This window comes from Lathyrus oleraceus, chromosome 5 (assembly GCF_024323335.1).
Source record: "Lathyrus oleraceus cultivar Zhongwan6 chromosome 5, CAAS_Psat_ZW6_1.0, whole genome shotgun sequence".
Lineage (NCBI taxonomy): Eukaryota > Viridiplantae > Streptophyta > Magnoliopsida > Fabales > Fabaceae > Lathyrus > Lathyrus oleraceus.
This window is the reverse complement of record NC_066583.1, coordinates 65,063,876-65,087,050: the sequence shown is the minus strand read 5'-3', so window position 1 is coordinate 65,087,050 and position 23,175 is coordinate 65,063,876. Positions and strand designations below refer to the sequence as shown.

The 23,175-nt window shown below is 35.7% G+C and overlaps 1 protein-coding gene across 1 annotated transcript; it reads left to right on the top strand.

Moving 5' to 3' along the window:
- The first annotated feature begins 9,705 nt into the window (after positions 1 to 9,705).
- Positions 9,706 to 19,366, top strand: LOC127085021 (beta-adaptin-like protein A). The gene is made up of 11 exons (XM_051025569.1): positions 9,706 to 10,058; positions 10,373 to 10,889; positions 11,802 to 11,926; positions 12,398 to 12,596; positions 13,930 to 14,158; positions 14,318 to 14,484; positions 14,645 to 14,854; positions 16,788 to 16,898; positions 17,002 to 17,178; positions 18,132 to 18,590; positions 18,765 to 19,366. Exons 1-11 carry the CDS (start codon positions 10,003 to 10,005, stop codon positions 19,053 to 19,055), a joined length of 2,541 nt encoding a protein of 846 aa, XP_050881526.1. The 5' UTR covers positions 9,706 to 10,002; the 3' UTR covers positions 19,056 to 19,366.
- The last annotated feature ends 3,809 nt before the right edge of the window (positions 19,367 to 23,175 follow it).

Here is a 23,175-nt window from a genome sequence, read left to right as displayed (position 1 = left end):
ATGTGGCAGTTGTGTAGTATATATAAAATATGACATGGCATATTGTTTTTGTTTTTCCAATTATTAATGAAGTTATTTTAATTTAAGTTATGAAAATCTTTTCTAACTTTAGAAATATCATTTCTTAAATTTTCACCTATAAATAAAAGCATATTTGTCTCTCAAAACTCTTTAGTTTCAAACTCTAGCTCACTGTTCTACTCTCTCATAGTCTGAAATCCTAGTTGTGAAGAAGAAGAGTTAGAGCGACGAAGAAGACGATACTTGGAGCGACGAAAAAGACGAAGAAATCCCTAGCTCATTGTTTATTTCCAGTTTTCTTCCAAGGTACGATCATCTAACTTATTTACTATGTTAAAAAGTAAACCTTTGTCGTTTTCTACTTCTTCAAAGACTCATTTCTTCATTATTTGGTCTGAATAGGTCATGTCTGATAGGTTTCAATGTGTTATCCATCATGGGAGTGTGTTTGTTGAGAAAAATAATGGACAAACATACATGTAATATGGATTATAAGGTTAGATTCCTTAATTCCAAATGGTTGGGTAAAAAGATTCAAACTAATGTAAGAGATAATCCTAATTTAATGTTGATTGATATAATGGATAAAACAAAACAAAAGTGGAATGTAGGGATCAATAAGACACTTGCATACATAGCAAAGTCACCTGCTGTTGACATTGTTGATGGTTCATTTAGGGATAAATGTACAAGAATCCATGACTATGGTCATGAGTTGTTAAGGGCAAATCCTATATCAACTGTGAAAATTATAAGTCAACCAATTCAAAGAGGAGAGAAAAGTAATGAGCATCCTAAGAGGTATTTGAATCCACATTTCCAAAGGATTTATATATGCTTCAAAGCTTGCAAAGATAGTTTCTTCAAGTTCATACATATCATAGGATTGTATTAATGTTTTTTAAAGGGCTATTATGGTGGACAAATACTTGCAGCCATTGGGAAAGATCTAAATGACCAAATGTTCCCAACAACATTTATTGTTGTTAAGTGTGAAACCAAAAATTCATGGTGTTGGTTTTAGAGCTATTGACATCTGATTTGGGAGGTGTCAGATTATGCAAGACTTATATATTTACAAGTGATCAACAAAAGGTGGAATTGACTGATATGTTTTAAATATTTCTCACATATTAAGGTGGAAATGACTGACATGTTTTAACTATAATGCATGGTTTATTGACAACACTTGATGAGTTTCTACCAGAGGTTTACCAAAGGTTTTGTGTTAGGTACTCATACTTGTATAAGTCGTATTTGATATGTGATATTTGGATACTTGATGTTTGAATACTTGATATAGGTCATGTTTGATATTTGATATGTGATATTTGGATACTTGATGTTGTGATACTTGATATAAGTCATGTTTGATATTTGATATGTGATATTTGGATACTTGATATTTGTGTTAGGCATTTATCCAGCAATTTCATAAAGAAGTTTCAAGGTGTTAAACTAAAGGGACTGATGTGGAAGGCTACTATTACTACTCATGTAAATGTTTGGGAAAAATAATGCATGAAATGAGAAGTGTTAATGAAAAGGCATTCAAGCACCTTTGGAAGATTCCACCAAGGTTCTGGAGCAAATCAAGGTTTAGAACTAGTCCAATGTGTGATACTTTGGTGAATAACATGTCAAAGGCATTCAACTCAGTATTTGTAGTTGCAAGAGCCAAGCCTATTGTGACTATGATTGAAGAAATAAGAGTGTACCTGATGCAAGGAGTCTAACAAAAATAAGATTGCCAAATTTGATGGTAACATTCTACCAAATATAAAAAAGAAATTGGAAAAGGAATCACAAAGAACAAACTATTGGATTGCTAGGTAATGCTTCATACTTGTGCTTGAGACATTAACACATGACTTAATATATCATTGGTTCATACTTGTTTGAGACATTAACATATGACTTGATATAGCAGTGGTTCATACTTATTTTCTGCATTTGTAACATGCGTGCAGGGTAATTTGACTACGAGTTTAGACATATATCATTTAATGGAAAAAAGTTTGTTGTTAATCTTTCAAAACATGAATGTTAATGTAGAAGGTGGATGTTGACAGGGCTGCCATGTTGTCATGCAATTTCATGCATGAAAGATCAACAGTTAGAAGTTGATGATTTTGTGTCTGACTATCACAAAAATAAGTGTTACAAGGCTTGCTATACACCAATGGTATATACAGTTAATGAGGAATCTCTATGGATAAAAAAAACGTTGTTGATCTACAACCACCACCCATAAAAATGAAACTCGGTATATCTAAGAAGAAAATGAACAAGGAGGCTATAGAACAAGTGATAAATAAGTCACATCTCAAACGAGCAAATTTTGGTATCAAATGTAGTCGGTGCCATAAGGATGGTCACAACAAGGCCACATGCAAGCTTCCTACAACTTCAACTCAACTAACATCAGTTGCTACTTCAACTCAACCAACACCAACTGCTACTTTAACTCAACCAACACTGCCTGCTGCTTCAACTCAACCAACATTTCCTGCTGCTTCAACTCAACCAACATCAACTGCAACTTCAACTCAGCAACCACCCAAAAAGAAAATGAGACTTCAAAAAGGCCTAAAACCTGTTATGATTCAACCCTAATAGTTAAGTTTTATTGTTTTTATGTGCACTAACTATGCCATTTTTGTACAACATATGGCTTACACTGCTTATTTTGTAGTTTGTGACTTATAATGATAATTTTTGTAACTTATGGCTTATAATGCCACTATTGTGTAACATATGAATTACAATGCCTCTTTTGTAGTTTATGACTTATGGATTATAATTCCACTTTAGTTATGGTTATGGCTTATTATTGGAATGATATGAAATGTTATGGTTATGTTGCATGTTCCAAATTATATGCAGTTCTGCTCTGATATGTTCATGCGACACAAATTGCAGTTACAAATAACATTTCACTATTAACATCATGACAAATACATTTCACTCATAACAATGTTGATGGCATTAATAACATCATGACATATATATTCCACTCATAAACTCATTACACAAAAGTACATTTATAAACCAAAGGCACCCAAAATATATAACAATGTTGACAGATATATTTCATATATGGCAGATACAATACACTCATGACAGATAAAATTCCAACCTAAAAATAAACTGTTACAAAAACAACATTCAACACTAAGCTCAAAATTCCAACCACAATGGACATTTTCAACCATCCTCTAGTGTAGATAACCTGATTCTTCAATTTGTAAATTTCCTTCTTTTGCCTTTGAATCTTCAAATCCCTTTCATAAACAATTTTGTCATCTAACCACTTAAAGAAATTACAACCCTTTTTCATATGATTTATGTAATTTCTACAACCCAAAAATTCCCCCCCAAAATTTACACTATTTATGTCACCCACAGTACGAAGGACACATTCATCTTGGCAATAACACTCCCTCCTCTTGTTTCTACGAATAATGGAACCAACTGTTTAAATGGAAGCACTACTTGACAAATTTGAAATTGGAGAATATTAAAATCCTAGAAATGCAGCTTTAAGATCCAGAGAGATGAAATGCAACTTGAAAACAAGCTTGGTTATAACGCAAGAAAGAAAAACCCAAAAACAAATATGAGATTGAGAATAAAATCAACTTGAATCAAAGACACTGCAAAAATTTCTGCAAACGCATTTTGATTTGATGAATGAAACATTAAACATGTTTGATACAAGTGAAAACCTTAAATAATGATATTTTTATCCTTTTGCTTAGTAATTATATAGTGCATTGCTTAGTTGTCATACCACGTTGGCAAATCTTAACTTTTTCTTAGTAAAGTTAACGGAAAGGACCAATAATGCTAACTGAACTAATTTTAAGGGACCGAATTGTAACATTTTTTAAGGGACTAAAGCGGAACTTAAGATTAACTTAAGAAACCAGATGATTAATTATACCAAAAAACTAAATTTTTACGAATGTCGAACAATATCAAAAGCATTTGACGCAAATTTTAATGAGTAAATTACCAAATATTTACACATTCTTAACGAGAGTGATGATTTCATTGAATTGTAATTCCTTGTGTCGAAGCAGGTAGTGCTCGACAGAAACAAGAATGCATCGAAACATGTAGTGTGCGTCGACTTGTATTGGATGTCGAAGTGTCGAAGCAGGTTGCTTGACACAGAGTTTCGATTTAGACCAAAATAGGTATTTAAGGCCTTTATAATTTTTGGGTTTTAGCTTAGAGAGAAAGCTAGCTCAATTATAAATATAGGGAGTAACCCATATTTTCATAAAAATCTTGTAATCACTTGTAGTTGCAAAATTAACGAGAACTTTCACAGGTTGTGGACAGAGAGAGACTTTGCATAAATCATCTTCTTCCCCAATTTTCGTCAAACCCTAATCTTCTTTCTTATTCAATTTTATTTTATTGTTTTCATCGTCATTATGCAGCGATACAATCTTGCAATTAAGGTTGGTTGAATCACTCGAGTGAATAGTGAAGAACAAGTGGGAATTTGATTAGTTGATTAAATCTTGTTCATTGAGATTGACTCGGAATTACTCAAAGTTCTGGGTTTAATTCCAACATCTGGTATCAGAGCACTGACTGGGCGATTCGTGGGAAGCAAAACATGATGGTGATGAATCATCCGAACGAACATTTTCCGGTGAGTCTCCCAATTATGAAGAATCAGAATGACGAGAATTAGTGCAAGCAGATAAAGGTTATCTTTCTCTATCAAGATCTTTGGGATCTTTTGAAGAAGGGAGTGACACTACTTGAAGAAAAAAGATTATAAAGCTCTCTTTATAATCCATCAATATGTTGATTTTGATACTTTTGAAAATATTAGTGATGTTGAATCAGCGAAAGAAGCATGTGAAATTCTTGAAAAATCGTTTGGAGGCGTAGAGAATGTGAAAAATGTGAGGTTACAAAATTACAAAAGAACATGTAAATTTCTTCATATGAAAGACAATGAAAGCATAACTGATTTTTTCACTAGGATTACAAAACTGGTGAATCAAATCAAGGTATGTGGAGAAGTGTTGACATCAAGATCAGTTATTTCAAAGATCTTAAGGTAATTGGCTCCGAAGTTTGACCATGTGTTAGTAGCCATAGAAGAGCCGAAATATTTGTTAGCATTGACAAAGGAAGAGCTTAAAGGGTTGCTTGAATCTAGAACAAAGAATGTATGAAAGAGTTGCAGGCAAGTCGAAGAGTGATGTGGCTTTGTCAGCGCAATGAGTAACAGAAAAGAAAGGCAAATGGAAATGGGTCGATAATAAAGGTATAAGAGGCTACAACAATTCGACTATTTGAAATTAGCAAGAAGGAGGTTGGTTGAATCGGAGAAGACCATCATACTAAAGTAACCAAATACATGATGTTGTAGATAGAGGAAAAGGTGGTGATCGAAAACCCGACAAAAGTCACATTCAGTGTTTCAATTGTCACAAGTCTCAAGTGATTGTCCTGAAAAACATAAAAATCTAGAAATTGATGCAAAGTTTGCAAATCATGAAGAAGAAGAGATGTTATTGATGGTCACAACAAGAGATGAAGAAAAATTCAAGGACCAGTGGTACTTTGACTCAGGATGCTCATCACACGTGACTGGTAGGAAAGATTGGTTTGTCAACATGCAACCCCAATGAAGAATATGATAAAATTTTCAAATGACAATACTCTAGCAGTTGGAGGTATTGGTGATGTTTTGATTATAAGGAAAAATGGCAAAAGGTAAGTAATTTCCAATGTACTATACATACCAAGCATGGAAAGTAATTTGCTCAGCATGAGGCAATTGGTCGAAAATAACTATAAAGTGTCGATCAAAGACAAGATGATGAGAGTTCTTGGCTCAGGTGGAAGGTTAGTCTTGAAAACACTTATGTCTCATAATAGAACCTTCAGGATTGAACTTAATGTGATGGAGCACAAGTGCCTTGCAACTGCAACTAGCATGGATGAATGAATATGGCACTATAGACTTAACCATCTCAATTTCAAAGACATCAGAGATCTGAAGAAACGGAATATGGTTTCAGGGTTACTAGAAATCGACATTTCAAATGAAGCATGTAAAGAATGTGTGCAGACGATGTAACACAAGAACAACTTCAACAAGGATGCAGGAAGCAAGTCGAGGCAATTCTTGAAGTCATATACTATGATGTGTATGGTTTTATCCAGGTGGATTCGATTGGAGTTAACATATACTTTGTCACATTCATATATGATTTCAGTCGAAAAATGTGGACTTTCCTGATCAAGAAGAAAATTGATCGAGGTAGTTGCCAAGTTTAAATCTAAGGTCAAAAGACAAAGTCGTCGAAAGCTCAAGATTTTAAGGACTGATGATGGTAGAGAGTATGTGTCGAAAGACTTCGAAAAACTATGTGAGAAAGAAGGGATTGTGCATGAGGTGGTGCCACCCTACACTCCACAATAAAATAGCCATCATGAACATGGTGAGAAGTATGTTGAAAGGCAAGCATCTACCAAAAGAACTACGGGGAGAAGCAATGTCGATAGCTACATATATTTTGAACAGATCTCCGACGAAGAAGCTAGAAGGAGTTATGCCAGAAGAATGTTGGTCTGGTGTCAAGCCTAGTTTGAGTCATCTGAAGGTATTTGGATCTATAACACATAGACATGTGCTTGATCAGTTGAGAAGAAAACTTGATGACAAGTCGAGTCAGATGATCCTAATAGGATATCATTCGACTGAAGGTTACAATTTGTTCGACCTAGTGAACAAGTAAGTAGTAATCAACATGGACGTCATCATAAATGAGCTTAAGGAATGAGATTGGACTGAAAATATTAAGAAAGATTCAATGCGAATATTATATGAAGAACCAACAATTGAAGTCGAAAGAGAAGTTCGACAGGAATAAGTCAGAGGTCAAGCAAGCACAAGTAGGCCTAAAAGAACAAGACATATGTCTGCAAGGTTGCAAGAATGTGTGATTATATCAGATGATGTGGTCGATGATGAAGGTGATCTGGTACATTATACTTTCTATGCAGATGTCAAACCAGTCAATACAGCCGAGGCTTTGAAGGATACAAGGTGGGTGAAAGCAATGAATGAGGAACTAAAGTCCATCGAAGACAACGACATCTGGTCACTTGTCAAATTGCCTAAAAGAAAGAAGGCAATCAATGTGAAGTGGGTAAACAATATGAATTTGAATCCCAAAGGTGAAGTAACTCGACACAAGTATTTTTTCAGAAAGAAGGAATCAACTTCGACTAAGTTTTTGCACCTGTTGCTAGGATCGAAGCAATCAGGTTGGTTGTTGGTCTAATAAACATGAACAAATTGCACACGTGTCAGATGGACGTGAAATGTGTGTTCCTGAATGACCCATTATATGAAGAAGTGTATGTTGCACAACTAGTTGGGTTTGTGAAACATGGCGAAGAAAGCAAGGTATACAAGCTGCATAAAGCTATGTATGGACTTAAGCAAGCTCCAAGAGCTTGGAATAAGAAGGTAGATAACTTTCTAAGGGAGAATGAATTTGTGAAGTGCACAACTGAGCATAAAGTATATGTAAGGAGAAGCAATAATGATTTGCTTATACTATGTCTCTATGTCGATGACCTGTTGATAACATGAAGTTGCAAGAAGGAAATCGAAGATTTCAAACATGACCTAAGTGAGGAGTTTGAAATGTCATACTTGGGAAATCTCTCATATTTCCTTGCCATCGAATTCTATAAGAGTAGTAGAGGCTTGATGATGCACCAAAGAAGATATGCATGCAAAATACACAAGAGATTTGAGATGCAGGATTGCAACCCAACTTCGACTCCAGCTGAGCCTAAATTACAACTGTCGAAAGAAACAAATGAAGATGATGTCAATCCAACGTAGTACAAAAGACTCATTGGATCATTTCAATATCTTTGTCACATAATGCATGATCTAGCATATAGTGTAGGTATGGTGAGTAGATTCACGCAGAAGCCAAAGGTATCACACCTAGAAGCGACGAAGAGGATACTAAGGTATCTGAAAGGAACTCTCGACTATGATATTTTGTTTCCTGTAGCTGATGAATGAAAAGAATGCAAGCTAGTGGGATACACCGACTTAAGTTGGTGTAGTGATGCTGATGATAGAAAATCCATAATTGATTATGTGTTTATGTTAGGTGGTGCACCAGTTGCTTGGAGTTCGGGAAAGGAACCAGTAGTGACACTGTCGCCGTGTGAAACAAAGTACATAACTGATTCTCTTTGTGCATGTCAAACAACATGGATGGTGAATCTGGTCGAGGAGATTAAAGGGAAGAATCATGGAGCTACCATGAAGATCGACAACATGTCCGCTATCAATCTAGCGAAGAATCCGATAACACATGGACGAAGCAAGCACATCGAAACAAGGTTCCATTATCTTCGAGAGTAGGTAGCAGAAGCGAAGCTGAACTTGAAACACTGCAAAGCTGAGAATCATATTGCATATATCATGACGAAAGGAGTGCAAGTCGAAGTGTTTAAGAAGTTAAGGTATATGATGGATGTAGATAACTTATACACAATGAACTAGGTGGTCTGTTGAATTGTAATTCCTTGTGTCGAAGTAGGTAGTGCTCGACAAAGACAAAGATATGGCAAACACATGTAGTGTGCGTCGAGTTGTATCAGATGTCGAAGTGTTGAAGCATGTTGATTGACACAAAATTTGACATAGACAAAAATATGTATTTTGGGCCTTTGTAATTTTTGTGCTTTAACTTAGGGAGTAAGCTAGGTCAATTATGAAAAGAGGGAGTAACCCCTATTTTCATAAAAATCTTGTAATCATTTGCAGTTGCAAAATTAACGAGATTTTCCATAGGCTGTAGGCCGATAAAGACTTTGCAGAAATCATCTCGTTCCCCAATTTTCGTTAAATCCTAATCTTCTTTCTTTTTCAATTTTCTTTTCTTGTTTTCATCATCATTGTGCAGCGATATAATCTTGCAATCAATGTTAGTTGATTCACTCGAGTGAAGAGTGAAAAATAAGTGATAATTTGATCGGTTGATTAAATCTTGTTCATCAAGATTGACCCGGAATTACTCAAAATTTTGAGTTTAATTCCAATAGATTTACTTTTAGAGCGTTTTTTATTTTACATGAAAAATATTAATTTTGAATGAATTGATTATGTAACATTGATATAATCTTGCAATCAATGTTAGTTGATTCACTCCAGTGAAGAGTGAAAAATAAGTGATAATTTGATCGGTTGATTAAATCTTGTTCACCAAGATTGACCTGAAATTACTCAAAATTTTGAGTTTAATTCCAATAGATTTACTTTTAGAGCGTCTTTTATTTTACATGAAAAATATTAATTTTGAATAAATTGATTGTGTAAAATTGATTTTCGTTCAGCTTTACATAAGAAATTAATTTTGAATGAATTGATTATGTAAAATAGTTTTTTTTTTTGGGTTTAACTTAAATTGAATAGAAAATTTTGATCTAAAATTCAAAATCACGTTTAGATTACAAAACTATAAATTCTAAAATTAAGTAAATCAATTTTAAGAAAATATAATCAATTTTGGATGCACGAAAATTGAAATCAAACTTACACTAATTTAACAATCTCATAACTGTCTAGGAAGGGTAAAATAGAGAGACAATATAAGGCAATCAGATCTCGCCACTTCAGCTTCTACTACGTCGAAAAAACCGTATCTGCAGGTGTAATAATTTTCAATTTCAATTTTATATTTTTCATCACACCTTTTCTCATTCCCAAATTTCAAGTTACCGTATATCCCAATTTTATCGACTCCATTTTTGATAAAAAAAAAGTTACAAGCTGAATCATCACTGCAATCCACAACTACCGATCTTCATCGTCATCATCATCATCATCTATCTTTGTTCAGATCTCACTTTCTTTCAAAGACGGCGCGAATTGCCAGAACGGTTGTTATCAGTCAACTTCCAGTGGCCATGGCTCCTCCACCACCGCAATCTCAACGATCTCCCTCCCCGTCTCAACCGTCCGGGTCCGTTCCCACACTCATCTCTTCGTCTCACTTGTTTTCTATTTGAACGATCCACAATTTCAATTCGAACTCATCGATGTAACCATCGCATATCAATTGCTGCATTTTGGATATACGCATTTTCTAGGTTATCATGAACATTGCAGATCCAATGCCGCTGCTTTTTGTCCTATTTTTTTTTTATATCTCAAATGTGTTCTCTATTATTGATATTATTACAGTTATTTTTTGTACATGTGGTGGATTGTTTCTTCTCCGGGGTGTTATGTACTTGTGTCACTTTGAGTCTTGACCTAATGTTTGATTTTAACCAGGAAGAGTGAAGTCTCTGATTTAAAATTACAGCTCCGGCAGCTTGCTGGTAGCCGAGCTCCGGGTACTGATGATTCTAAGAGGGATCTTTTTAAGAAGGTGATATCCAACATGACTATAGGTATTGATGTCTCTGCTCTTTTTGGGGAGATGGTGATGTGCTCGGCGACATCAGACATTGTTTTGAAAAAAATGTGTTATCTGTATGTTGGAAACTATGCCAAGGTCAATCCCGATCTTGCTCTCTTGACGATTAATTTTCTACAAAGGGATTGCAAGGATCAGGATCCAATGATTCGAGGACTAGCATTGAGGAGTTTGTGTTCACTCCGAGTGGCGAATTTGGTGGAGTATTTGGTTGGGCCTTTAGGGTCAGGGTTGAAGGATAATAATAGTTATGTCAGGACGGTGGCAGTTATTGGGGTTTTGAAACTGTATCATATATCAGCAACGACATGTATGGATGCGGATTTTCCAGAAACACTGAAGCATTTGATGCTCAATGACCAGGATACTCAGGTGAGGATTATGTTTTTCTGGTGACTTCATCACCAACCTATGATAAATCACAACAGTTCTGTTCAACTTTGTTAGACTTAAGAGATTCCCTTAGAACAAATCTAATTTACATAATCCAATCAATAGTGTTAGTCGGTTTCTTGGTGGATTCAGTTACCGAATAGTAAAAAGGGGAAAGGGAATGTAAATTGAGGGGGGAGTTAATGAAGGGGGTTATTCCTTTTTGTTTGGCGTGTGCTTTTTTTGTGATAGGAGTTAGCTCCATAGTTGGGAGCTTTGGCCCTTATTTTCTTTTGTAAGCACACTTCACTCTACATTATAGTATGATCCCCCATCTATTAGACAGGGATCGATTGCTCTCGCCTCTTATAGTATAAAGGCATGTATTCATACTCATATTATAAATCATTTCATTTTAGTTTTTTTTCCACTTATAATTTATTATATTTGGCTGGGCATGTCAACCTTCTAAGCTGTTAGCCAGAATTATTTTTTTAATTATTATTATTATTATTATTATTATTATTATCAGCCCCTACAACATGTTCCGTGAATTTTTCTATTTTCTTCTTTGTAGCTTCATTACAGATAATTTGATTTCCTTGACCTTAAGATATAATATAAAAGATTGATGTTGTTCTCATTTTCTTATTCGTTTTTCTCTCATCATGTGAGTTTAATCTGTTATCACTTGTCAAAATGAAGTGTATATTACACATTAAGCTGAACTTCCACTAACTACTATATTTTTAAATTCCTTATGCTCCTTAAAAAAATGTTCCTTTCTTTGTTCTTTCTTTTGTTGTTCATGAATATATCAGGATGGCAAAATTCTTCCTATTACAAAAATTAGAAATGACAGCATTTGCCAAATGAATTTACACTTATACATGGTGATGTTTGTTTCATCAGGTAGTTGCAAATTGTTTGTCTGGTTTACAAGAAATTTGGACCTTAGAGTCGACCACCTCAGAGGAAGCAGCCAGGGAAAGAGAGACTCTGCATAGCAAGCCAGTTGTTTATTACTTTCTCAATCGGTAATATTTTCTCAAGTAGTTTCTTGCTTTCCGGTAATTTTTGAACTACTTAGGAAAGCTATGGTGTTGAATTAATGTTTTTCATTATCGACACATACCAGATATACTGAAACTTCTTAACCACCCTCTGGTATTCCCGTGTAAACTTTTTTTTTATATCTTTCTAGTTTTCATTTTGACAAATGCTATAGCTACTGTATATAATCTGCCAACATTCTAGTTTCTTTGTCCTTCTATACAACTGTAAATCAATTATACTTGATATTATTGTGGGAGTAAGTGGTTGACTGAATAGTTACTTCACAAATATGAATAAGAATTTTGAATACCTTAGTGGCTAATTGTGTTCGTTTTAGACTATAAAATGTGTTTTTTTTTTGTTGTGGCAGGCGTCAGAGATAATAGCAGTTGTAGTATTTTGAAAAAATACTAATTTTTAAACTTATCAGTTTCTTGTTTTGCAACATGCAGCATTAAGGAATTTAGTGAATGGGCACAATGTCTTGTGATGGAATTAGTGGCCAAGTACATCCCTTCAGATAACAGTGAAATATTTGATATAATGAATCTCCTTGAAGATAGACTCCAGCATGCAAATGGTGCTGTTGTCTTGGCAACTATAAAAGTATTTCTGCACTTGACTTTGTCTATGGCTGATGTTCATCAGCAGGTATGTATTGATTTGTGTGTGTGCGTGAAACCATTATTTATACTACCTGTTTTTCTTTATAACATAGGTGATTATTTGACTATACATTTCATTCTCTGGCATAGATTATACTAGATTTCTATCTTGTAATGGAGGACATGCATTTCTCATTAAGGTTCTGGAAAGGGGAGGCTTGTGGTATTCATATATTGACACATAGTTGAGTTATTGTTGTGACCTTAGCCTTAGGGATGCAAGTAAACTAAGCCATCTGTGAGTTCTTTTGGTTGAAACTAGTTTGGCTCAGTTCACCATGGATTCTGTATTGCATATATAAGCCTGATCAGTATACTGAAGCTCGTTTAGTCAATTTAACAATGATGCTTGGCTTGTCTAGCTCACGAGCAGCTCAATTGTTGATAATTGTTTCCTTTGGCTCCATATCTGTTTTTTTAAAATCCTGTTTTTGTGTATGGTTTGGTTTGTATTGTTTTTTTTACATCCTATCCTGTCAATAATTAACAGTGTGTTTGGGTAAATAGCTTAATTAAATGCTTATTCAATAAGTGCTGATCATGTAAGAGATTTCGTATAAATGTTTTACAATAGAAGAGGAAATGAGAGCGAAGTTTGCATAATCTCTGTATATGCTGTTTCTGATAGACATGTCACAAACTATTTTTATAATCTCTCTCATGCACTTGTACAATTGTTTATGTCATAATATAAGTTCTAATAAACTCTTCCAGACACCCCTAAAAATATGTACATGACTATATGTGCCTCCCAAAAAGATCTAACTTAGTTTAATTTATGTTTTGAATTCCTTGCTATTTCTTTATTTCCATCATGCCGTGATGTGTCTTATGTTTGGGGAATGTTTTATTTTTTGGTGCCAGTTAGAGGTGTTAATGTCATGTTTATGCACCCTCAGTTTGTAGGTGGTATATGATTTAAATTACGGATTTGCCTATTTGTCAACACTGATCTTATTTATATGCATGACTAGTATATGAAGTATATGAATCGGTATTTATAACATTGATTACAAACGCTATGTCATATATGTTACATAGTACAATATTTAGCAACTAGGAGAAAAATAAAGATCGACAATGTACTCAAGAAGCATAAGAATTACATGCTTCATTCTAGCAAAAAGAAATCAACAGGTCATATACATCAATATTGTTAATTTGTATGTGAATAAATGTGTTATTTTATTATATCATATGTGAAACCTATTTAAACTATCACTTTTATTATTTAAACCTTTTGTTTTGATCTTGTAGTTATTTTGATTGGTTGCTTGCCAGGAGCAATGTGATTTCTGATTCAATTTCTTGTTGTTCAGGTATATGAGCGTATCAAGGCCCCTCTCTTAACTCAAGTGAGCTCAGGAAGTCCGGAACAATCTTATGCAATTCTTAGCCACCTGCATCTCTTGGTCATGCGTGCCCCTTATATATTTTCCTCAGACTACAAACACTTCTATTGCCAGTATAATGAACCATCGTATGTCAAAAAGTTGAAGCTTGAAATGCTGACTGCAGTTGCAAATGAAAGTAACACCTACGAGATAGGTAAGTGGCTCCCCCAATGTGCTAGAGAAAAAAGGGGGTTAGAGAGGGAGAAATTATGCTAATTGCATTTTTCCTTTTGATGTTTTTGATCCCCAGTTTCATTCGCCCCCTTTTCATTCTGGTAATGCTTACACAAGAACTTTTTGTGTCCCACTTCAGTGACAGAATTATGTGAATATGCTGCAAATGTTGACATCCCAATTGCAAGGGAATCTATTCGGGCTGTTGGAAAGATAGCATTGCAGCAGTATGATGTCAATGCTATTGTTGATCGACTTCTACAGTTTCTGGAGATGGAAAAGGACTATGTTACATCTGAAGCTCTGGTAAATATGACGAATACCTGCTAGTTACCCTGGAATTTTTGCCCGAGTAATATTGCAGTGCTTCCCATTAATATATGAATACGTGTAAAAATCATGACATTTTGATTTGATCTCGTAGTGATGGAATGGACTGACAAATTTGAAAGTTCATTTTATGCAGGTGCTTGTGAAAGATCTTCTAAGAAAATATCCTCAATGGAGTCAGGATTGTATTGCTGTTGTTGGGAATATCAGTAGCAACAATGTCCAAGAACCTAAGGCTAAGGCAGCTCTCATATGGATGTTAGGGGAATATTCTCAGGAGATGCATGATGCTCCATATGTCCTGGAAAGTCTAATTGAAAATTGGGACGAGGAGCATTCTGCCGAGGTAGTATACATATCTCTTTTTATGGTTCACAGTCTTGTAATGTTACATTTATGATTTATATTTCAGTATCTGATGCTGTTGAACAGTTAATAATGTTCTCAGTTGAAATTTAATACGTATAATCTTATTGAAATTAACCTGGGAAGCATGAATATTTTTTCAAAATTCAAGCCATAGTTTAGGTTACAAGGTAAGGTGAAAATATATTTAGACTCATAACCATTTCGAACATCACTATAGTATTGAGTTAATGAAAATGTGTATGAGCAAAATTCTTGTAAAACAACAATTCAAATATTCACTACAAATAATTATTTTTCATCCAATCAGTTTAATGTTGATAATTTTGAAATTTGAAGAGGGAAGACACTTAAAAACTAAGGTTGATATAGTGTTATTGATACCAGGAAGTCCCATATTAGTCAGCTCTAGTGCCAGAAGCGGCCCCCGATATACTATATTGGACACGGTTGTCGCTAGAGCCTAGACAGTAGTTGTTAAATCTCACGGGCCAATATTCTGAGGACCATGGGTCACCTTGTAACATCCCACGATCCCACAATCTTTGAAGATCCCATGGTGCGGCGATGCACATGGGATCAGGAATTGCAGGATCGTGAAATTGCATCAAAACCGCGAGTCAATTCCTAGTTGTATTTCCATAAATCTATCCTTTTTTTTCTCACAAAAAACCTTTTTTTTTAATGAAAGAGACCCTGGTCGGGTTTGATGGGAAAACCTGGAACCTTGTTTATTTGACGGTGATGGCTGAACTGGGCCTTGCGTAGGAGCCTTACCAAGTTCCTCTCAACAATCAGTACAATTAGGGTTTTCTAATTTTGAGGGGATCTGTTGTTACGACCCATAGTCCTAAACTTTATTTTTTATGCACTTAATTGTTTTTTATGGTTATGAACTTAATTGATTTTTTTAATGAAAGTTATGAACTTGGTTTGATGTTATAATTAGTGGTTCTTTTCTTCATGTATGATAAATTTTATGCACATGTGTGTGTGTGTATAATCCCATGGGGGCATAGCTATTAAGTCATAGATTCTACGTAGTTATATAGGGGGCAGGGGCAGTGAGTTTGTTGCTCGCGACCTACTTTATGCATATTTGGTAATAAATTTCACAGTTAAGTGGTGTTGTGTTAAATAGTCCTGTTTGTGAGTGAGTGAGTTTGACTAAATCTTTGGTCTGTAATTTTGACCCGTTCAGTTTGCAATTCCGAGCTCAAAGCAGCCAAGATTCAACTCACTGATGGGATAAGCTATACTGTGTTTGTTTTAATAACTGTCGGTGTAAATATAATATTTTACATTATGTTTTCAAATACATAGTTTCATAAGTTTTTTTTTGGGTAACAAGTTGGTTTAATTTAAAGTATCATGACAATTGTCACATAGCACAGCCGCAAGCATTATTCATCTATTCTTTTGGCACTTCAAAATTGGCTGATTCACTAATTCCCTCCAGCCCCAGTAGAGACGTGAATCACTGCAGTCATACCATGACTACCCATGTCTGCCAAGTATTCATTGTTGGGTTTGTACCTACCAATGGTGTGACAAGGCATAGGCATAAACGTTATCCACTTGTTCTTTTTACACTTGATGACCCCTACTTCAATAATTCCCTCCTGCCTCAGCAGAAACATGAAAAGTACAAACATTTTGATTCATCCTAAATTCTTCATATATTCATGGAGAATAGAGGTGGAAGTCATGTTGGGTTTTGATCTGGACAAGAATATAACTTTATTGTCCTATAATTCTATGGCTATATTTAATAGAAAATATGCATACATCATTGACACCTCCTTGCGGTTGCATGTTAATCATCAAATCTTTTTTTAATCTGGTAAATAAAAGAAGATATTTCATGTCTTCATCACTTATTTGAAGCATGGGTAACTTTTGTCTTGATGCAGGTTCGCTTACATCTTCTTACTGCAGTAATGAAGTGTTTCTTTAAGAGACCCCCTGAGACTCAGAAAGCGTTAGGAGCTGCGCTGGCCGCAGGTCTTGCTGACTTTCACCAGGTTTGAGTTGTTACTGCCTACTATTTGAATTGTCCAAACAATGCAATTTAAATACTTGTTTGCGTCAGCAGCATTGTGTTACATGTGCTTTTGTTGATTGCAGGATGTTCATGATAGGGCCTTATTTTATTACAGGCTTCTACAATACAATGTATCAGTGGCAGAGAGTGTGGTCAACCCTCCCAAACAAGCAGTTTCCGTATTTGCAGATACTCAGAGCAGTGAAGTTAAAGATCGCATATTTGATGAATTTAACAGTTTGTCTGTTGTATACCAAAAGGTAACTATCTACTGAATTGCCTCCAAGAGGTTGGTTTATAATGAACACAATTTACTGCGATAATATTTTATGTTTTAACTATGAAGTACAAACACTCATTGGTTAGGCGTGTTCCGAGCGACACAGTGTTTAGACTTTTTTTTTTCTTTGATTGGACACACTTTGGATATTTCTCAGACACAACACACTCATCTTTGGTAATAATGGACACGTGATTTAACAAAGAATTTTTTTAAGTAATATAGCAATATTTTAATCAGGTATGTAAAAAACAATGAGGGGGCTAAATATCCCAAATTTGATTACTTTTTTGTAAGTTTTTTTGGTTGGGATGGATGAATAAAGGTGACATACTAACATATCTTGTATTAGATTATATTCTTGTAACAAAACAAATTGATCAATGTTTTTGATATTTTTTTTCTCTTCTCAATTTAGATATTTTATAAATGTTCATAATTTATTTAATTCTAAAAAACAAATATATATGTATTGGTGTCTTATGTTTTTGACATGGACGGCATCAATGTGTCCGTCTTAGAATCTGTGGTTTATATAAACGGATATAACAATAAAATGAAGGAAAAGATGATAATTGGGTCATCTTACCATTTAAGCTATGTTTTCTCCTCTATTGAATAACTTGTGGCATTCTAATCATGTCATGTTGAGTCTTGTGTCAACTGTTGAATAACCTGGGACATTCTAGATAATTATGTTAGGATTTTTATTTTTAACATGTCAATAATGTGAAACCTCATAATTCATCTACACTTGTGCTTCAATGCCATGGCTTGAGAGTTACACACACGGTGACAAGCTAACACTTCGTTTTTTACTATCGGATGTTTGAAACATGTTTATATTATAGTGATCCTGGTCTATTTCTTCCCCTCCCTCTCTTATTGTTGTATATTAAATTCTGTCAAACTAACGATAGCAAATTCATCCAGCCTTCTTACATGTTCACCGATAAGGAACACCGAGGGACATTTGAGTTTTCAGATGAACTTGGAAATCTATCTATTAATGCAGAATCAGGAGATTCTGTTGTTCCTGCTCAGAGAGTGGAGGAAAATGACAAGGATCTGCTTCTAAGTACCACAGAAAAAGATGATGTTAGAGATCCTGGTAGTAATGGTTCTGCCTATAATGCTCCTTCCTATAATGGATCTGCCCCTTCTGCTTCTGCTACTTCACAACCACTTGCAGATTTGGCATTTTCAAGTACAAGCGCAACTGGTCAAGCTCCAGCATCTATCTCGGCAATAGATGATCTGCTTGGTTTTGATTTTTCAGTTGGGACTGCTACCACGCCGCCACCTCCCCCATTGACCCTCAACCCAAAAGCTGTACTGGATCCTGGCACATTTCAGCAAAAATGGCGTCAACTACCAATATCGTTATCAGAGGTTTGCTTCGAAATTATAATTTCAGTTTTTTTAATACGACATCATTGACATGATTTAATTCTTCAACCAGTATTCATTGGCAAGCCAACTAAATAATACTGTACGACAACAAATCAAAGGATGTCTAGCATTTTGGTTTATTTTTGGTTTGTAACATTTAATAATATGATGCAGGAATATTCTTTAAGTCCTCTTGGAGTTGCATCCTTGACGACTCCCCACGCACTCCTTCGGCACATGCAAAGTCATTCGATACAGTGCATTGCATCCGGCGGCCAGGCTCCTAATTTCAAATTCTTTTTCTTTGCTCAAAATGCGGAAGAAGCATCAATATATCTTGTAGAATGTATAATCAACACTTCATCGGCTAAGTCACAAATTAAAATAAAAGCCGATGACCAAAGCTCATCACAGGCATTCTGGACTTTATTCCAATCAGCCTTGTCCAAATTTGGTTTGCCCTGAAACTTATGGGTGCATACTTTTGAGCTGTGAAGTAGACAATAATGAAATTTGGAATCCTAGCTTGAATACATAAAGAATGGAGATAGATATGGGTTCCATACTCACCCCTCCCCCAAAACGGATCAAATCAGTGTATAACAGAAAATGCAGGGGATTTCATTGCTAAAAGATTTTGTAGTTTGTTTGTATCCATTCCAATGTGATGATTCATTAGGAGATATTCAGTTGTAGAAAACACGAGTCTGGGTTGTATGTGTGCAGAGCTTTTACGTTGATTTCGTGAAGTTTATTCAAGCGCTTATTGTGTATGACATGCATGCATGCTCAAATGTGAGATTGGACATCTCCCCCTTTTCTAATATAAATGTAATTAGGATCCTTAATCCCCAACAAGTGTTAATCGAGCAAAACGAGATGAATTTTATTGTATTGAAAGAATTAATGTAACATCAGATGTACTAACTGCAAGCTATAGAAACAACTATTCCTATCAAAGCCACGAGTCTAACAACTAAAGCTTAAAACTAGGGCCCCACTAACAATAGCAAATAATGACACATGGATTGATAGTGCACAGACTAAGGAGAAGGGTAAATTTGTCATTTGGAGGATTTATCAAAGGAGAAATAAAATAAATAAGTAATATAATTTTATTGGGTTAGTTTAAATTCAAATAGTTAGTTATTGGTTGATGTTTTGGATGATATATAAATTGTTGTTTATTGTTTTTTAGGGGAGTGAGAAGTTTATTTGGAAGTTACTAGGCCAGAAGAAGTTATCTTCTAAGAGAACAAACTGTTCTTGTAGTTTTTCAAATTGTATTTCTTTTATTTTATTTATAAAAATTTGCAAGTTCTTTGCAATTTCTTTCTCTGTAATTTTGTTCTATCGGGGCACTGTTCATCGTATCAAATTAGTCCGACCTACCGGATGCCACCGGAGAAGATGGAGGCAAAAGTGCAAATTCGTCCGACCTACCGGATGCCACCGAAGAAGATGGAGGCGCAAAAGTGATTGCACTTGATACGATGAACAGTGCTCCGGTAGAACATAATTATAGAGAAAGAGAAATTGCAAGGAACTTGCGAATTTTTATTGATAAAATAAAAGAAATACAATCTGAAAATCTACAAGAGCAGTTGCTCTCTTAGAAGATAACTTCTTCAGACCTAGTAACTTCCAAATAAACTTTTCACTCCCCTAAAAAAGCAATAAACCATAACTTATATATCATCCAAAACATCACCCAATAACTAACTATTTGAATTTAAACTAACACAATAAAATTATATTACTTATTTTATTTCTCCTTTGATAAACCCTCTAAATGACAGGTTTACCCTTCTCCTTAGTCTGTGCGCTATCAATGCCACCTCCAAGAGAAACAACCTTGTCCTCAAGGCTGAAGGATGGAAATTGAACAGTGATGAAATCCTTATCTTCCCAAGTAGCTTCCTCAATAGTCTTGTTCTTCCAATGGATAAGAACTTGAGAAGTAGATATACCCCGTCAGATCACTGTCCTTTGGTCTAAAGCTGTCTCTGGTTCCCACACTGAGTCTTCATTAATCTCTAAACTAGCAGGGAGAGTTGGATTAACAACACCATCACCAACCGCTTTCTTAAGCAAAGAAACATGGAAAACAGGATGGATCCGAGAGGTGGGATGTAACTCCAACCTGTAAGCAACAACCCCAACCCGTTCAATCACCTTAAACGGGCCAAAATACCTTGGAGACAACTTGGGACGGATTTTAGCCACAACAGGTTGTTGCACAAAGGTCTCAACTCCAAGAAAACCAAGTCACCAACTGCGTAAGAGCATTCTTTACGATGTCTATCTGCCTGTGTCTTCATCCGGTCACGAGCACGAGCTAGATGATGCTTCAGTTGTCGCAAGCATTCATCACGATAGCCAAGTCTCGTTGAACATCTTACACTTTAACTTCGCCCGGCAAATAATTAGTGATTACCGAAGGGGGACGACCATACACCACTTCAAATGGAGTTGTACCTGTAGAAGCATGAAAAGTAGTGTTGTACCAATATTCTGCCCAAGAAAGCCACATGGCCCAAGTCTTAGGCTGGTCAGCAATAAAACAACAAAGAAAAGTCTCCAAACAACGGTTAACTACTTCTGTTTGACCATTAGTCTGAGGGTGGTATGCAGTGCTGAGCTTCAAATATGTACCTTGTTGTTTAAAGAGTTCCTTCCATAAATTACTAACAAAGATGTGATCTCTGTCACTCACAATAGATTCCGGAATTCGGTGAAGTCGGACCACTTCTTTGGTGAAAGTTTCAGCCAAAGATCTTGCAGAATAGGGACGCTTAAGAAGGATGAAATGAGCATATTTTGATAGTCGGTCTACCACCACAAAAATGGCTTCGAATCCCTTGGACTTTGGAAGACCAGTAATGAAGTCCATAAAAGTATCTGCCCACACTTGATTTGGTATTGGAAGTGGCTGGAGAAGACCATCGGGTGTTGAAGTTGCATACTTGTTGCATTGACAGACAATACATTTCTGCATAAAATTCTGGATATCCTTCTTCATACCAATCCAATACAAATTAGCAGCCAAACAACTATAAGTGCGATAAAACCCGGAATGCCCACCCTGAGGGGTACTGTGAAATTCCTTGAGAATTATAGGAACAAAAGTAGATGAAGCAGACACAACTAATCTGTCCTAATACAAAAGAACCCCATTTTGTAGTGCAAACCCAGGTTTTATGGTTTCCCCCTTTTGTAAAGCCAAAATGATTGCATGCAATGTTGGATCCTGTTGTACTTCTTCATGGACAACCTTGAAATCTAACCATTCATGACGGAAAATCATAAAATTAAGGATTAACTTGTCATCTGAATCAGCAAGGACCGTCATGGTGTTGTTTGGGGATGTATCAAACTGACGGGATAACGCATCAGCACCCTTGTTCTCAAGACCAGGTTTATAGACTACATCAAATTGATATCCCAAAAGCTTAGCCACCCAATTTTGTTGATCCATTGTGGTTACACGTTGCTACATTAATTGTTTCAAACTCTTTTGATATGTGCACACCGTGAACTTGTTCCCTATGAGATATGGGCGCCAATGTTGGATTGCGAGAGCCACAACCATTAATTGTTTTTCATATGCTGATTTGTTCAAATTATGATCACTGAGTCCCTTGCTGAAAAATGCGATAGGCTTCTTGTCTTATATTAAGATTGCACCCAACCCATTGTCAGATGCATCACTCTCAATGAAGAATTCTTTGGTGAAGTCAAGCAATGCTAAAACTAGGGCTGAAGTTACCTTGTGCTTAAGTTCCTCAAAAGCTGCTTGTTCCTTGGCTCCCCACTTAAAACCCTCTTTCTTAGTCAAATCAGTTAATGGTCTTGCAATCTTGCCATAGTCACGAATGAACTTTCTGTAATTCCCGGTCAATCCCAGGAATCCTCTGACACCTTTGACATTCTTTGGCACATGCCATTCTACCACACTGCTGCTTTTCGATGGATCCATAGAAACCCCTTCATGAGAAATCACGTGACCCAAATACTCAACCGACAATTGGCCAAACGAACATTTCTTTTGATTGGCCACCAATTGTTGCTCAGCTAGCACACTTAAAACTCAATTCACATGTAGAATATGGTCTGGCCACGTCATACTATACACTAAAATGTCGGCAAAAAATACTAAAACATACCTCCGCAACATTGGCTTGAAAACTTCATTCATTAATGCTTGAAAGGTGGATGGAGAATTTGTTAAACCAAAAGGCATCACTAAGAATTCATAATGACCCTCATGAGTGCGGAAAGTTGTTTTATGAATGTCTTCTTTTCGCATGCGTACTTGGTGGTAGCCAGACTTAAGATCAATTTTGGAAAAGTATCGTGCACCATGTAACTCATCCAATAACTCATCAATGACCTGGATAGGAAACTTATCCGGAATAGTTACCTTATTTAAAGCACGGTAGTCAACACACATCCTCCAAGAGTTATCCTTCTTCTTGACTAGAATAATCAGACTTGAAAAGGAACTCTCGCTAGGTCTGATCACACCAGACAGTAGTAACTCCTTCACTTGTTTCTCAATTTTTGTCTTGTGGTGGTGAGGGTA